General features: G+C 42.6%; 1 protein-coding gene across 1 annotated transcript in view; it reads left to right on the forward strand.

Annotated features, from left to right (window-relative positions):
- The window catches only part of LOC117503539 (vacuolar protein sorting-associated protein 13C-like), a 305,374-nt gene that overhangs the window by 278,612 nt on the left and 8,577 nt on the right, over positions 1–18,185 (forward strand). The window contains 5 exon segments of the mRNA XM_034162801.1: positions 102–147; positions 413–536; positions 3,156–3,167; positions 5,271–5,385; positions 12,180–12,271. Of these exon segments, the coding sequence (XP_034018692.1) occupies positions 102–147; positions 413–536; positions 3,156–3,167; positions 5,271–5,385; positions 12,180–12,271 (389 nt within the window).

Consider the following 18,185-nt stretch of genomic DNA (forward strand, 5'->3'; position numbering starts at 1 on the left):
GTGTATATGCCTTGTGTGTCTGACAGCGCTGACCCCCCCCCCCCCCCCCACACACACACACACACATGGTTTGTAATGGTTCACCCTCTGTGCATTTGCAGGGAGTTGTTGGTGGAGTTACTGGCATCATCACCAAACCTGTGGAAGGTAAGGGTCTTCCCAAGGATGTTGACTAAAGAAAACTGCTTCTTTGTTGTAATATTTACACCAACCTCATGTGGCACTGATTGTGAATTGGGTCAATTTCAGTTTCAATTTATTTTCATTTCTATAGCACCAAATCATAACAAAGTTGCCTCAAGGCACTTCACAGGTTAATAAGAGCCAAGCAGTTCTGTGAAGACCTGTAAGTCAGAGCAGTAGCTGAATAGGTTTTCTTGACTGACATTGAACTCTGGTCCAAACTTTGCAGGGGCGAAAAAGGAGGGCGCTGCAGGCTTCTTCAAAGGCATTGGAAAGGGGCTGGTGGGCGTGGTGGCCCGACCAACTGGCGGCATTGTGGACATGGCCAGCAGCACCTTTCAAGGCATCCAAAGGTAAAGACACAACTTAACCGCCTTTAAATATGTTTGTATTTAAGTATTGTGTTGCAGCACAAACATGGTTTCAGTTCTTTGAGTTTTGTGTCTAACGTGGTCATTTGTACCTCATGTTCTTTGTACTATTTTCTGTTGAACATTGTGACAGTGAGCTTTCATCTGTTGTTCTTCTGGTGTGTTGACTAATTTTTATATTTTATGTTTTGTTTTTGTCTGGAGTTTCTTTTTTGTGGTCGTTTTGTTCTATAGCAGACAGGAAACATTAAAGCTGAACTCTTTAATTCTGTTTCATGTAAAAAAATAGCCCCTCTGAGTGACACTCCAAGAGTTGAACCTACCACAAGTATACTTTTGTGGCATTTCCACCACCAAGGAATGGGTTCAGACTAAGAATTGGTTCAGAATGCTGCAGCCAGACTTTTGACACAAAGCAGAAAGTTTGACCACATTACACCCATTTTGGCATCTCTTCACTGGCTTCCTGTCCCAGTGAGATCAGATTTTAAAGTTCTGCTACTAACCTATAAAATTATTCATGGACTGGCACCTCCCTACCTAGCTGACCTAATTAAACCTTACGTAGCGGCCCAGGCTTTACGTTCTCAGGGTGCAGGACTACTTTGTGTCCCTAGAGTGAAGAAGAAGTCTGTGGGTCACAGAGCTTTCTCTTATCATGCCCCTGTTCTGTGGAATGATCTCCCTGCATCAATAAAACAATCAGATTCTGTGGAGACTTTCAAGTCCAGACTTAAGATGCACTTATTTTCCCTTTCATATGGCTAGCATACTGCTGCAGTTTTGTTTTACACTTTTTACTCTTTTAATTCATGTTATTAGTAATTGAAGTGGGCCGCAGCCTCAACTTCACCTAAATTCTGGGTCTTTTAGTGAATCTTAGGGCTAGCGGCCGGCGATCACCTTAGTATTTCTTCTGTTTTTCTTGTTGATTAATGCTGGCAAATTATACAGTATTTTTGTCTTTCTGATGCCTGATTCTGTTTTTTCTCTGTTTAAGGTGCAGCTCCATCCAGAGATGGGAGTTGTGTTTGTGTTGGCGATCCTCCTGTCCTGTGCACCAACAGCAGTTCTTGTGTATTCGTCCGTGAATTGTTCTGTGAATTATCTCTGTAATTTATGTTTGTAGCATGGCCCAAGCAGAGGGTCACCCCTTTGAGTCTGGTCTGCTTGAGGTTTCTTCCTCAGCGGGAGTTTTTCCTTACCACTGTTGCTCTGGGGGTTGGTAAGGTTAGACCTTACCTGTGTGAAGCGCCTTGAGGCAACTCTGTTGTGATTTGACGCTATATAAAGGAAACAAATTGAAATTGAAGAATGGGTTCAGGCTTGGTTTTGGAAATAAATTTGGAATTGGTACCAAATATTAATTGGCTTGAAACAAAAAAGTGGGTTTGATAACCAGAAAATAAGATCTGAAGTGGAAACTGTGACAGCATCTCCTTGTCGTCTGCCACAGGTCAGATCTGGGAGCATGTGCTGGTTCAGGTTCAGGTGACTTTTTTGTACTCGTAGGTAGATTTGACTTGTTGACTTGGTGCGGTGTGTTACTGCATCCACCACACTATGAAACCCCCTTGGGTCCTGGATGGCAACCATCCACACAGACAACCAGTCCATCTTCACCTTCTTGAAAGAAGTTATCTGTCTCCTTAGCCTGTTGTACTTGTTAAGGTCCTCAACACTGAGGCACGTGTGTTTGGGACCATGCCCAGAAAAGCATGTGACCAAAATGTTGTGACGTTCCCTCACAATGCAAGTGATGCACCTCATAGGAGTCTCCCTAATTACCCATTCATTTAACACAGTCATTCCAGCAGTATCCAAAAAGATCTAGTACCAAAGACATCCAGTTTGTTACCTTGGATGATTGGGTGCATCAATGTCTCATCAACACACAATAAGACAGGAAGCACTGGAACCCTAAAAATATGGAACTTTGTTCTCTTGCATCATCATATGTCATGGCATTGCAAGAGAATTTTCTGCAGTTAAGACTGGGGAACCCCAGGGTACTGTCCTGGGTCCACTGCTGTTTTTGAGATCAATGATGCTCAACGGGGTGGTTGCTCTCAAACGTGCTGATTTCCAGTTATTTCTACACTGTGTGCTCTGCATTGGTACACATATATCAAACACATGCTCAATAAGCATTTTAAGTACCACAAAAAATACCAGCTTGAAGTTACTCCTGCTTGTGGTGATTTTTGTTTCTCCATTGAAACCAGATAAAAGGACACATTCTGAATATTTTCACTTTGAAATGAATGTCTCTGAAGTTTCTCATTGCAATTGCAGAGTAACTGTTGTGTAACAAAACATTAAAGAGATCAGTTTTGTGTTTTCACATATGTGCATGTTTGTGTGGACAGGCAGCCAGCGGATGGTAAGTTTCTGCATTATGTCAATCCTGAAGGTCACATTCATCCACTGAGCAAACATATAAATCTGTCATCCGTCAACATGTCACTTCACCAAAACACTCCCTTCCTGTTCCTGTGATCTCTGACACCGGCCACGCCCCCCCAATATGACACCCCTGTCACACTGCTGCTTCACTTCTTCATAACCTGTAAAATTTATTGTTCCATGCTCTCACTATAGAAGTAATGAAAGGTGAGAAATTTTTACCTGCAGCTCTGTGCTCGGATGTAACCATGGCATATGCTTCTTCTCCTCTTTTTTTTTTTTTTCTTTTTTTTGCTTTGGTGCACTTTTTTGTTATTTTTGTTGATTTTAAAGCGGCATCTTGTGTGCACAAAATGACAATCAGTCTGAATGTTCCTCCAGGTCTCTGCTATGCACTTGAATGCTCAGTTTGTACCAAATGTTTCACCTCGTGCGCGGCTCTTGCACTGAAACATAGAGTATGAGGATGAAGAGTTGAAACTGTCCGAATCTGGGGACAGTTTTAAAGCATGTACCAGTTCAGCAATGACTTAAATGAGCTAACTGTACTATCAAAAAGAGCTGGCATGGAAAAATAAAGATCCTGATCCACACAAATAAATATTAGTTATCTTAGCTAATCAGTTTTCACTCACTTTTCCATCAGTTCTGTAACACTCACGTCATACTGACTCCTGACCATACTGTGGTTCTTCATTAATGAATTCTATTCCTGCTTGCTTTGTTTTGTTTGTGAAGCTGCTGTCAGTAAAACAACATATATTTCAACTTGAAGATGAGGAAGGGAACAGATTTTAGCCTTTGAGCACTGCCAAAACATAAAATCTTACAAAGTATATTTTGACTAATTTCTACTTAAAAATATGTAATGACACTAATGTAAGATACAATCATTTTAGCAGAATTTTAGTGAGATATAAGGACTTGTTTTAGATAATACATCTTAAAAATGTTATGTGAAAGAGTCTTAAAAACATCATCTCTAGTCTTAACCGAGATTAAACATTTTTATTGACTCACCACAAGAGTTTAAATTTTTTAATTTGGATTCCCCCCAGTGTTGCACATTAAAAACACCTTGATTTCATGTTAACAATCTGCTAATGGAACAAGAGAAAAGTCACTTGATCTTGAAATTTGCTGAGAAAACTTGTTTTGTTCAGTTTATTTCATCTGAGATATGACTCAGCACTAGATGTTTCCAAGGCTCTTTCAATTAACAAGTTATATAAGATGCACTGAATAAAAGACCAACCTATCCACAGGGAGTCATGGATTCTCATCTGGTTCATGCTACAGTTAGTTTCTGGGCATAAGCACGTGACGACACCAAGATGATTGAAAAAGTCTATTGTCATTGGAGAGGGATTGAGCTTTGATGTTAATTGGAAGCAGTCGGGCAGTTCTGGGTGTTTTGTTTTTTGTGCCAGATGGTGTCGTTCTTTGAGTTTTTATCAGGATGTCATCAAGGAAGGTCCTAATTGGTCTTTGCCTTACAACAGTCTTATTGAGGGCCTTGGCATTAGTGAGAGAAATCATGCAGCTGGTGATTATTACCATCTTAAAATGGTAAAGTCAGATCAACAGTAAAAGATCGGGGACACCCAAACTAACCACATGTTCTTTCTTCTGTCTTTTGCTTCTCAGAGGAGTTGTGTGCTCCTGGTAATCCAGGACCCTGTACACCCCTCCGTCGACAGAAAAGTATCGATGTAACACTTGTAGTCTTTAAATAAAGGCAATTTGCAGTATAAACTAGCTTTAGCTAAAGAAAGAGAAGCAAGTCATATACAGCCCCTAAGGTCCATCAAAACAGTGCTTATTTCCAGATACCATAGTGTGCAGTGGGTGAGAGTCTACAACCCCACCTGGATGGGACACCAATTTTAGGTTACTTCCATAGGCAAGTCCAGTACCCATTTATAGCTGCAGCTAGGTGGACTAAGACAATCCAGGAGAAGTGTCATGTCCAAGGATACAGACAAGTAGCATGACCGATAATCAAACCAAGGTGTACGTATTGGTAGCCCAACTCTTTATTCCGCAGATATAGATGCTACCTACTGCTGATACAGATCAAATTTAAATAAAGGCCATTTCCAATATAAGCCACCTTTTAGATAAAGGCCATTGCCAATATGGGTCAGTTTTAGGTCAGTGATTCTAAGGTGAGTGATGAGTAAATGTTTGCCATCTAATGTTTATAAGCGTGTGGTAATGACTGACATTGAGTTGGATGTAAGCTGCAGGCAGATTCCTGGGTTAATAGCTGCTGTCATCAGGATGATGTGTTCTGTGTTGTTTTGTCAGGGTGGCAGAGTCAACAGAAGAAGTGACCAAACAAAGGCCGGTCAGACTGATAAGGGAGGATGGGATCATCAGACCGTACGACATGACTGAGGCACAGGGTTATGACCTCTTCCAGGTTTGTTCACAAGACCTTGTCTTGACACTGCAACTGAGTCCAAAGTCAAGAGAATCACAATGCACGTTTCACCACAGTGTTAACACCATTTCCACAGACTGTCACATGACTGCCAAGGTTAGCCGACGGTCTAGACTCATTGCTTAAACATGGCTGCCGTGGCCCAGTCCAGCCCTTTGGCTTCTCATTACCCACATACATAACTGACCTTCCTGTGAGCACACATCAAGTCAAGTCTGGGAGCATGCGCTAGTGGAACATATCGCCATATCCACCACACCACGGAACCACCCCAAAGACATCCAGTTGTTCCTTTAGTCACTGGCTAGCATCCAAGTCTCACAGCCATACAGTAAGACAGGAAGCACCAGGACCCTAAAGACTTGGACCTTGCTTGTCCTACAAAAATATTGGCATCTCCAATCTCCTCTGTTCCATAAGCTGTGTATACATAGTTAGGTTATCTCTGGTTAATTTAAAATTAATATATTCATGTACAATAACAGAAATTCCAGATTGAGCATTTGCTAGTAAAACAACTTTCACCTGGATTAAGGCTAGCTGACGTGACTGATTTAACAGTTAACTAATTTAGCATAACTGAAACTCACAAAATTATTGAAAATGCATGCTGTTGTCTAGTGTAAAACTGCTTTCAAACATGTTTGACTATAAAAGCAGTTAAGACAGTAAATTCCCCTGACCTTTACCTCTTGTAGTAATAACTACCTCTGCTGCAGAGTATGGCAAGTAGTCAAACTAACATATGCAGAAAGCTCAAAACCCATCACTACTTAAACTCCTGTAACAGTATTTAGTAATGCTGTGAAGCAGAAAAATTCATGAAACATGGGAAATGAAGCTTATCCTTTACACTCTCTTGGCCTTAAGACATCTTAAAGGCCCAATTTTTTTTTTCCAGGCTTTTGCTTTAGTTTTGTTAGCCATGTCAGTGGATGCCCTGGCGGAGGATGCCTTGGCCATGGTTTTAGATGCCTTGATGTCAGATGACTTGCCATTTGATTCCTAGCCTTGGTAGTGGATGCCTTGGGGTCGGATGTCCTGGTCTTGACAGTGGATGTCTTGGTGTTGGGGTTGGATGTCTTGGTGTTAGATACCCTGGCCTTGACCGTGGATGCCTTGGTGTTGCATTTATTAGCCTGGACAGTGGATGCATTGGTGTTAGATGCCTTGGCTTTGTGGTTGGATGCCTTGGTGTTGGCTGTCCTGGTCTTGACAGTGGATGCCTTGGAGTTTAGTGTTCACTCTGTGCTTTTTATTATTAGAATTATTGTTGATATTTATAGCTTGGCCTTTAGTGGTCAAACCCTCGACCTTGAGGGCTCCGGCATCAACTACAATGCTGATCAGCTTTGTGGTGATGAAACTTGTACAGGTGACTCGTGGGTAAAGGAGACTTGTAGTCTTGAGTGTTTGTGTGTCTGCGCTCTTTGTTGCTGTATAGTTCTGCCTTCATAATAATGTTTTTCCCTCTTCTTCTCTCATATGCAGCGTGATGAGGAGTAATCACGGTTTGACTGATTCACTTTTCTTGGCTTTCATTCTCTCAGCTGATGCTGTCCTTTTTACATTTTGTGCTCCAGTTATTCAGGTTTCTTGCATGCTGAAGCTTAAAGCAATACTTCAAACATTTGCCTTTGTTACTTTTTGCTATACAGAACATTTTGCTGTTTTATTTTCTGACTGGCAGCCAGTGAGAATTATTTTCCTGTAATCCTGCGATACGTACATGTGGTGTCTCATACATAAATAACCGAGTTATATTTTTGTAAAATTCTGTCGTGTTACCTTGTCAACTGTTTCCTTTGTTTGTGAATATTAAATGTAATTAAGATTCGTTTGACAAATTCTTTGTGTACTCAATTATATGGCCTGTTTCTGAGCTGATATTATGCAAACAAACATCAGCGTGTTTAGCATGAACTTTGACTTTTGACTCTGAATCTCCTCACTGTTGTTTCCTGTGCGTGCGTGCGTGTGTGTGCGCGCGTGTGTGATCTGTAACAAGTCTAATAATGAATTAAAGTGCATTTAAAAAAAAAAAAAAAAATTTCCTCTTCCTTTTTGTAAACTGCTCTCAAGGGTAGAGAAATCCACTTGTCCCAGGACACAGACAAGTAACTTTTGGCCTATGTCTAGTTGATATTTTCCCCTGCTAGACCGATGTTAAAAATCTTGTTAGTCTACTGATGAAAGATGTTCGACAAGACAGGCGACTTTTTCAAACTTGCGCCTTAAATAACCGAGCCGCTGAATCAAACCACTGACTTCATGAATGAAGCTATTTGAATATTAGGCCCCATAATAAAAAAAACTGAACGTTAGTTTATCATCCTTGACACAAGTGGTGAGGAGGGTGGATTTTTTTTTTTCTTTCTTTGAAACAGGTGCATACAACATAATTTCAAACCTGAAAAATGACACATACAGCACCTGCATACCAAGTGAGGAACTGAAAATATCAGATAGCTTTAAAATAAATCTTGTTTCCATGTTGAATACAGTCAGTGTACTGCACGCTAGTAGCATGATAAACATGTATACTGTGTGTGAGTGAGATGGAGCAACTGACTGTATAGTTGTCAGTGAAAACAAGCCGCACGTTCCGGGCCCAGCTCGGTAGACTTCGGCCGTCTTCGGCCAAAGCATACTCCCCATCTAGCGGACATGCTGGTTCTTGCACCACCAGTCATAAAATTTTTGTCATACTAGTCTAAGAAGCAGTAGATATAAATATTGTCCAACAAATCAGAGACATTATAGAGTTTACACAGCAAGAATAGACAAGTGGATTAAGTAACAAGAGTAAACGTGCCTTCACACATAACATGATTGAGGCCGACTGGCGCATGGAGGAGGAATTGCATGCCACTTGTGAAAAATTGGAGCTGCCTCAAACACCGCGTACAGCTGTTGCCACAACCATTAGCGTACATCAGCAGCCGAAAGACAGCGAGTGCACTGCGAGTGCTCATTCAACCCCTCTCTCGGCAGGTGTCGGTCACATTCCATGTGGCACATATGAACATCCAGCACTGCTCGCGGGACACTTAGAAAAGGCGGGGCTATTTGCGCTCCTGGTATGAGAGTAGACAGCAGCTGACCACGTTCGAGCTGTTTGTGAAAATTGTCTAAATGCTACACGAATGTGGCATCACCAAGCAACACACATGGGTATGGCTGTGCCAAACCCCTCCAGCATGTGGCGTGCCAGTGTGTCAGCTCCCCCCTCAACACATGTGGCATGCGTGTCTATTGCCCCCCCCCCAAACATGGCGTGCAGGGGGCCACACTTGCATCACATGCTGATAATTATGGACAGACAAGATCACATGGGGACCGGCCAGCCACGTCTGAGTGCACACAGCACAGCAAGGCACTTCTCAGCTGATCGCCAGCCAGCCACTCACTGACAGCTGGTAATGACGGCTCAGTGCAGACATTGTGTTACATTAAAAACATAGATACCACAGCCAGGACAAGTATAGAAATAATTATTACTACAGTAACTACATGCACAATTAGTATAATAAGTAATCACAGAGCAAAGAAACGGAGAGTGGCACTTTGTTCTGTGGGCTGAACGGACAGGTGGGCGTGGCCACACAAAGTAGCAGCTGCTGAGATATCTGGATCTGCCAGTCACAGCTGGAGAACATATACCGGGTTTTGAAGGACATGACATTATAACTCTACACCATGAGATATGTGTGGGTGTGCTTGCTGTCCTCATGTGGAAATACATAAAAACGTATATCACCTGTGCAACAGGCTGGAGGGAGCGCACGTCGGCAGGCTGTGCTATGTGCAAAGGACCATCTGATCATGTGTACACTCAGCTGGTGATCTGAATGTCACGTCACCCACGTGAGCTCTGGTCCACATGACGCGGTGTCCTTCAGCGTGCCGCTCACTGGACATGCACGACTAATCATGACTATATGTCTATGATCATGGGTCATATACGGAGGAACAGAACGAGCATACTTGTATTGTCTACTCGATAAGAGGGATTAAATATTAGAACTTGTGGTGTTTTTATATGATGCATGGTTTTATTTTTTCTCCACAACAGCGGCATGATGTGGTGCCACATGCTCCAGCTGCTTGCACTGTGTTTGCGAACGTGCACAAAACAGTCACCACAGTATCATATACGCCTGTCTGACCGTGTGTCCCTCCCGACAGCAGGTGGAATGGTTCGCAGTCCCCCATTTAGTTTTTTTGTTTGCGGATTTTCTTCAGGTTTGTGCTTCTTTGCCCCAACATCATGTTATGTGTGAAGGCGCCCTAAAGGCTGTGCTTGGGCTGCATAAGACAAGCACAAAGCCAGAATTTACAGAAAAGAGAAGTATAAGGTGCACAGTACATTCACATGAAAGCAGAGGATCGTGTAAGCAAATGTTTATTACTTTACATACATTCAATAGAAAAAGAAAACATTCTATCATGCTATAGATTTACAAATACAATATTGATTGAATACATGTGCATGATTAAAGCTACGCTGAGGCTCTGAGCTTCCAAATACCTGGGGGCCACTACCTTTCTCTAACCCTGGCTCTTTTTTCTCCCCACATTTGTTGCTTTCTCTGGCTTCATACAGTAGGAAGAAAATCCATTTAGTCTTGATTTATTGTACGTGCACGTCAATCTGTCCACAGTGCACCGTTTACAACATGCACGCCTATAAGAATATCAGTGGCTAATTATGGTGCAGTGAGACGTTCACAGTCATGCAGGAATTCTCAGTCCATCTCAATGCCAGAGCAACAGTGAACATGTAACAGCATTTTTTTTTGGTGCCGCATGCACAATGATGACTGACTCAACACAGTGTTTGTCATCCACAGTACCTTAGTAATTACCCAACTCAAGAAGAAGCAAAAATCCAGCTTGTTTCTGACATTCCACACACACGCCACAGGGTGGGTTTCCATTGTTTATTTTTTATTGTTTGTTTTTGCTGAAATTTTTCTTACCACTCAATAATTTTTATATATATATATATATATATATATATATATATATATAAAGAGAGAGCTGAGTAGGGGGGCAAAGCTCTTGATTTACCGATCAATCTACGTTCCGATCCTCACCTATGGTCATGAGATTTGGCTCATGACCGAAAGAACGAGATCGCGGGTACAAGCGGCCGAGATGAGTTTCCTCCGCAGGGTGGCTGGGCGCTCCCTTAGAGATAGGGTGAGGAGCTCGGTCACTCGGGAGGAGCTCGGAGTTGAGCCGCTGCTCCTCCATGTCGAAAGGAGTCAGTTGAGGTGGCTTGGGCATCTTTTCCCGATGCCCCTGGACGCCTCGCTGGAGAGGTGTTCCGGGCACGTCCCATTGGGAGGAGGCCCCGGGGAAGACCCAGGACACGCTGGAAGGATTACATCTCTCGGCTGGCTTGGGAACGCCTTGGGGTTCCCCCGGAGGAGCCGGGGGAGGTGTGTGTGGATCGGGAGGTCTGGGCGGCTTTGCTTGAGCTGCTGCCCCTGCGACCCGACTCCGGATAAAGCGGAAGAAAATGGATGGATGGATATATATATATATATATATATATATATATATATATATATATATATATATTTTTTTTTTACAACATTTCCATTGGTGACCTTTATAGAGGTCACCAAACGTTACAACCAAAATTACTCAAATGCAACAGGTGTTATGACAGAAATCTTTGGCTGCCCACCATTAAAGGTGTTGTGTCTCCAAGTGCCATTCCACAATTATCAGTTACATCAAAGCAAATCTTTAGTTTTATTTTTAGTAAATGCAGAATTACTGGATATAGGTGGTGCTCAAAGAAGTACAATGGCTTTATTGTCATTGTACATACATACAGTGAAATTTGTCCTCTGCATTTAACCCTAAGTACAGTTAGACACAATCCAACCACTAGGGGGCAGGCACAGTCCAGCACCCGGGGGACCAACTCCAGATGAAGAGATGCTGCCTTGGTCAGGGACAGATAAAAGAAGCGACCCTAAATAAGCAAGTTTTTGAAGTCAGCCCAGATCACTTTTTTTGGTCTTTTCCACTGTGTGCAGTGTGTCCTTGCTGCTCCAACCTAACCTATACTCATCCTTTCTGTCACTTCTGTTTAAAAATCTTTGTAGATGTGTCTGATTGCATTTTAAAGAACTACTGCCTGTGGTCCTATTGATGTTTTGATAACTTTAGGTATACATATTCACATAACTTCATATCAAGCTCATGTAATTGTTACATTAAAAAAATCTTAATGAAGAAATGATTGAGGCACCCCCAAACAATTTTCCATTGAAATAATGTAAGTATAAACGTCTCTACACCGTGATAGTTATTTCATGTTGGTTTATTAACTCCCGGCTTACAGTCACCCTTAACATCCCCCACCCACCCAATCTATGGATTTGTCAGATGCAATATACACAACATCCCAGACAACTATAAATTACATTTAGGAGATAAGGATACTTTGCGCACAGAAGCCAGAGGAAAATACTCCCCACACACCACCAAGAAAAAAATAAAATAATATACAATAATATAACTTTCAGCAGCACCTATAATCAGTGCCCTTACTTTTCATGCTATAAATAGTAAATGTTTAAAGATTTGCCCTTATATAACTAATTAATGAAGACTGATGCATCACATTTATTTTTAACACTGCTTCATCAGGTTAGGTTTTCTGCCTTTGTTTTCTTTAAACACATGCACAGAAATAACAGGGTTTGGTCCAGTTGAAAGTTTCTGTTGACTAAGGTTTGTTTTCTATTCAGCGCTCAGAGGTCAAACAGCTGCCTGGTGAGGCCTTCAGGGACTACTGTCCGTTTCCTGGACACAGAAAGTCCAACATCATTGTCACCAACAGGTACAAAACACAAACACACCACGTGTTTTATCTGCTGACTGCAGGTTTTCCGGGGTGGTGTCGGGGAACAACATCCCCTCAGGGAATATCAGGGCCATTCTTGCAAAATGCACATTTTTCCTGTCAGTTCAAACAGATGTCCATTTTGATGAGTATGAAGACTCCAAAATTAATTTTATTATGTTAAGTTTGTCTCTCATTGATGATTTTTTTTTTTTTGTTTGTACTTGTTTATGATTTTGGGTCCTGAAATTGGGTGTAATCTGTGGTTTAAAAAAAAGTGGCATTGTAGAACATTGTGAGCACCTGGGAAGCTTTTAAACATGTTTAAAAATTTTGTGATGCTGGTCTCGCCGACCAAACAACCCCCTTTTAAAAATTGGTCCGCCCTTCCTTCACTGTGCATTTATCATTTCGGAGTATTGGCAGCGATTCACAGAATATCGCCTTGTTTCTGCTTCAAACTGCTCTCCAGTCATCATCTATCTCAGCGACAGATATCTGAAGGTTTGTACAACAATCATTTCTACATAAATTCAGCATTATTTCATAATAAAAGGCGGGAGAGCCATCAGAGCGCCACAGCAGCACGTCTGAGACTGACTCTCTGAGTCTGACCCTCTACACCCAAAGCGATCAAATGGAATAATGTGATTATTAACCATCAGATGATTAAAACCTCTTAAATCATTCTAAAGTCAGTTTTAAGCAGAAACGAGGCGATAATTGATGAATCACTACTGATGCTCCAAAATTATGTAGGTACAGCACCAGCACATCTAACATGCTGCTGTGGCGCTCTGATCACTCCCCTGTCTTTTATTGTGAAATAATGCTGAATTTATGTGAAAACAATTGTTGTAGAAACGTTTGTTTGGCAACACCAGATTAAATCAAGATCCAAAAAAAGGGAATAACTGGATTTAATTAGTGTATCTTGTGTAACAAACGGTACAATATGCAGTATTCAGAACCAGTAGGTTGAATTGTGGTGAAAAAATAGTAAGCATAGTAGGATTCTCTTCTGCAACATGAAGCCTGTGAAAAACATGCTACGTGCTTCAACAGAAGACTTTTTTTGTTTTTGTTTTTTTAGATTTTCACAGAAAAATTGTAACTTTTTGGAAAAATGTGAACACACTGGCGCAGACGTAAAAAGAATCATATAATGGCAAACACATAATTGGGTATAATCAGTTACACAAAAAATATATAATGCAAATTATATATTGTGCTCCACACAAAATTCTGCTTGAAGTGGGGGGTGGGGGAGCGCGTTTGCACAGGCTCGGTCAAATAAATAAATGTGTTCCTTGTCAGCTGATGTATGGCACAGCAAAAAGAAGAAATGTCACGTGCACAGTCAGTTTTCAGTATTAACCACACAGACAATAACTTATTTCACTGAATCATTTTGCACAGCATTGAAATTAAAACAGAAAACTTCTCTTTAAGCTTCTCTCATGGAAGCTTAAAAAAGTTCCTATGTGTTTAAATCCAGACAACTGTGCAGTTAAATTATCTCTTTGTTGCTGTTAGTACAAAGCTTGCCATAACGTCACAGAATACTTCCTGTTTCTTGAACGTCTTTCATAGTAAGAGCACAGGACAAACTTATGACGAGAAAACATTGTGAAAACTCATTGGTGTTTGCATTTTACAATATGCTGGAGGTCACAGAATTAATTTATTTTAAGTGGGCATTTAATAAACTCGTTTAAAAGAAATTTTTTCGGGTGGGTGTTTAATGAGTGTTATGTATGTAACTACGGTTCTATGAATTCCGGGTGACCGCCAGAGGGCGGTGCTTTAGCACCTAGATTATTCCATGCGTGTATGCACAGGCATAGAGTCTTATACCAACAAAGTCACGCCAGCAGGTGTGACTTGGGTGACATCAGTGACAGAATATGAGAGCACGCCACCCACCATTCAGTTCTTTTGGAATCTATCACCTAGACTCCGAGTGACAACCAACTCTGGCAGTCATCTGGAATTCATAGAGCCATAGTTACATACGTAACTCTCGTTCTAGTTCATTCTGTGGTGCTTTAGCACCTGGATGACCTTATACCTACAAGGTCACGAGGAGTGTGCACTTATTAAACCTCAAATGTGCACATACCAACTTCAGCTGCAATTCGAGGAGGCCAATAATACGGCTGTCGCCAGAGGTTGAGGAGCAGCTACATTAACTTTGTAGAAGCGGGCAAAAGTACAGGAGGAAGTCCACATTGCTGCAATACCGATGTCAGGAGGTGGCACACCTCTCAGGGCAGCCCAGGAGGTGGATATGCCTCAAGTTGAGTGACATTTCACTGGAGGAGGTTGACTGTTACCATTCCTGTAAGCTTGCAATATAGCGTTTATAGCCCATTGTGACAGTCTTTGCTTGGACAAGGCGCAGGCCTTCCTGGGGCTCCCATAGCAGACAAACAGAGCATCAGTTTTGCGAAACGCAGCAGTCAATTCAATATAATGTCTAAGTGCATGAACAGGGCACAACAAACTAGAATTAGCTTCTGCAGTAGATTGAGGGGTAAAGACAACCAAGGAAACTGGCTTGTTAGCACAGAAGGGCAAAATAGTCTTTGATTAAAAAGGAGGGGTTTGGCCATATAGTAACCCCTGACCCATCAGAATTTAAGCTCACGCAGTTGTCAGCAGTTGACAAGGCATGGAGCTCTCCAACGCGCTTTGCAGATGAAAAAGCAAGGACAACCACCTGAGGTCACAGGTACCCAAACGATGAACAGCATAAACCCTCAAGAACCATCCTGGAAGATCCCAGGATGGCACATGTGCAATCCTCGGAGGCCAAAGGCGAAAAGCACCTCTTAAAAAGTGACATATCAGGGGCTTGATTGACCATCTACTGTAATGTGGCAAGCAGAGACAGCAGCAACATGAACTTTAATTGTAGAGACAGAAAGACTGCTGTCAAATAATGACTGATGATAGCTCAGCAGCACTGGCACAGGACAACGCTCAGGTTCCACGCCTTGCATACTGCACCAACGGGTAAAAAGCTCCCATCTATTGTTGCATAATGCTCTAATGGAGGGCGCATGGCAATTCAGTATAGTCTGCGTGACAGCTTGATCACAAGAGTTTGTTCCTTCAGGGGCCACACATACAGTTGATGCTCTGGATGAGGATGCCAAATGTTCCATCCATCTGTGACATAACATCCCTCCTCTGTGGGAGAGGTTATGGCTCTCCACTGAGGAGGATTAGAATTATGGGGAACCATGTCCTGCCCGGCCAGTACGGGGCTACTTGCAACACTGTGTGATCAGTCATGTATATTCTGTGTAGTATCAGAGTGATCAACGGAAGAGGAGGAAATGCATATAGTACACAGGCTGGCCAAGGGTGAGCCAGTGCATCCTGGCCCAGTGGGCTGTGTGGTTCTGAGAGAGATAACCACAGGCGACAGTGTGTTGTGGCGGTCAAGGCAAACTGATCGACTTCCGCCTTGCCAAACCTGTCCCAGATCAGTTGAACTACATCCGGCTTGAGGCGCCACTCACCCGATGGTGGTTTCTGATGTGACAGAAAAACTGCAGTGTAGTTCTGCACGTCTGGCAGATGCACAGCCCTGAGACTCAGCATGCGAGGCAAAGCCCACTGGCAAAGTTTCTGGGCCTCTCTGGGGGAATGAACAGACCCGGTGCCTCCTTGATGGTTTATATGGTACAACCCCAGTTCCAGTGAAGTTGTGACGTTGTGTAAAATGTAAATAAAAACAGAATACAATGATTTGCAAATCCTCTTCAACTAATATTCAATTAATACATCACAAAGACAAGATATTTAATGTTCAAACCGATAAACGTTATTGCTTTTGTGCAAATATTTCCTTATTTTGAAATGGATACCTGCAAAAAGCTGGGACAGTGGTATGTGGTGATGTAAAGGTGATGTAACACAGTGGTAAACCGTGTTACATCACCTTTCCATCTAGCAACACTCAATAAGCGTTTGGGAACTGAGGACACTAATTGTTGAAGCATTGTAGGTGGAATTCTTTCCCATTCTTGCTTAATGTATGACTTCAGTTGTTGAACAGTCCGGGGTCTCCGTTGTCATATTTTGCGCTTCATAATGCGCCACACATTTTCAATGGGCGACATGTCTGGACTGCAGGCAGGCCAGTCCAGTACCCTCGCTCTTTTACTATGAGGCCACACTGTTATAACACGTGCAGAATGTGGCTTGTCATTGTCTTGCTGAAATAAGCAGGGACGTCCCTGAAAAAGACGCTGGATGGCAGCATGTGTTGCTCCAAAACCTGGATGTACCTTTCAGCATTGATGGTGCCATCACAGATGTGTAAGTTGCCCATACCATGGTCACTAACACACCCCCATACATCACAGATGCTAGCTTTTGAACTTTACGCTGGTAACAATCTGGATGGTCTTTTTCCTCTTTTGTCTGGAGGACACGACATCCATGATTTCCAAAAATAATTTGAAATGTGGATTCATCAGACCACAGCACACTATTCCACTTTGCGTCTGTCTAATTCAAATGAGCTTGGGCCAAGAGAAGGCGGCAGCATTTCTGGATGTTGTTGATGTATGGCTTTCACTTTGCATGGTAGAGTTTTAACTTGCACTTGTAGATGTAGCGACGAACTGTGTTAACTTACAATGGTTTTCGGAAGTGTTGCTGAGCCCACGCAGTAAGATCCTTTACACAGTGACGTCAGTTTTTAATGCACTGCCGCCTGAGGGATCAAAGTTCACAGGCATTCAAAGTTGGTCTTCAGCCTTGCCGCTTACATGTAGAAAGTTCTCCAGATTCTCTGAATGTTCTGATTATGGACTGTAGATGATGGAATCCCTAAATTCCTTGCAATCAAACACTGAGAAACTTTGTTCTTAAACTGTTAGACTATTTTTTCACGCAGTTGTTCACACAGTGGTGATCCTCGCCCCATCTTTGCTTGTGAATGACTGAGCCTTTGGGGGATGCTCCTTTTATACCCAACCATGACACTCACCTGTTTCCAATTAACCTGTTCACCTGTGGAATGTTCCAAACAGGTGTTCTTTGAGCATTCATCAACTTTCCCAGACTTGAGTTGCCCCTGTCCCAGTTTATTTGAAATGTATTGCAGGCATCATTGCAGGCGTCATTGTCAGTGAGTCGAGGCACCATGCCAATAAATACCACCTGTTGGCATGTGGTCAAGGAGCTCTTTGCAAAATTCAATGACCCCTAGCTGTTGCAGTAGGGTGCGACGTGCTGCAGTAGGGTGCGACATGCGAGTGTCCTCGAGTATTGCTGCTGGCTCTGTGAGCATACAAGCCAGTTGTCTACATACAGAAGAATCCACATCCCACAAGCCTGCAAGGGAGAGAGTGCTGCTGCCACGCACCTGGTGAAGGTATGGGGAGCGAGTGAGAGCCCAAAGGGGAGGACTTTGAACTGGTACGCCTGTCCCTCAACGCAAACCGGAGGACTTGCATGTGGTAAACTGACACTGGGATGTGAAAATGGACATCCTTCAGGTCCACTGGTAAACCAGTCCCCCAGCCAGATTGCCTGGAGAACCTCTATTGTGCAGAGCATGCAAAAACGCAGCACTTTCACATACTGATTTAACTTCCTGAAGTCAAGGGCAATTGCGAAAGCCACCATCCTTTTTGGAACTACAAAATAAGTTGAATAGAATCCCCTTAGGTGATCTGAACTGTGGACCTGCTCTATGGCTCCTTTCTTCAAGTGCTTGAGAATCTGCTGCCTGAGAACAAGAGAACTCTCTGGGTCTGTATCAGCTATGACTTTTACACCATTGAATGTGGGGGAGGGGGTGAAGATTGAACTGAATATTGTAGCCCCTGACCAATGTGGAAATCACCCATTGATCCGAGACCAATTCCTACCACAGTTCGAACTTTGT

The sequence above is a fragment of the Thalassophryne amazonica genome, chromosome 2, assembly GCF_902500255.1.
Source record: "Thalassophryne amazonica chromosome 2, fThaAma1.1, whole genome shotgun sequence".
Lineage (NCBI taxonomy): Eukaryota > Metazoa > Chordata > Actinopteri > Batrachoidiformes > Batrachoididae > Thalassophryne > Thalassophryne amazonica.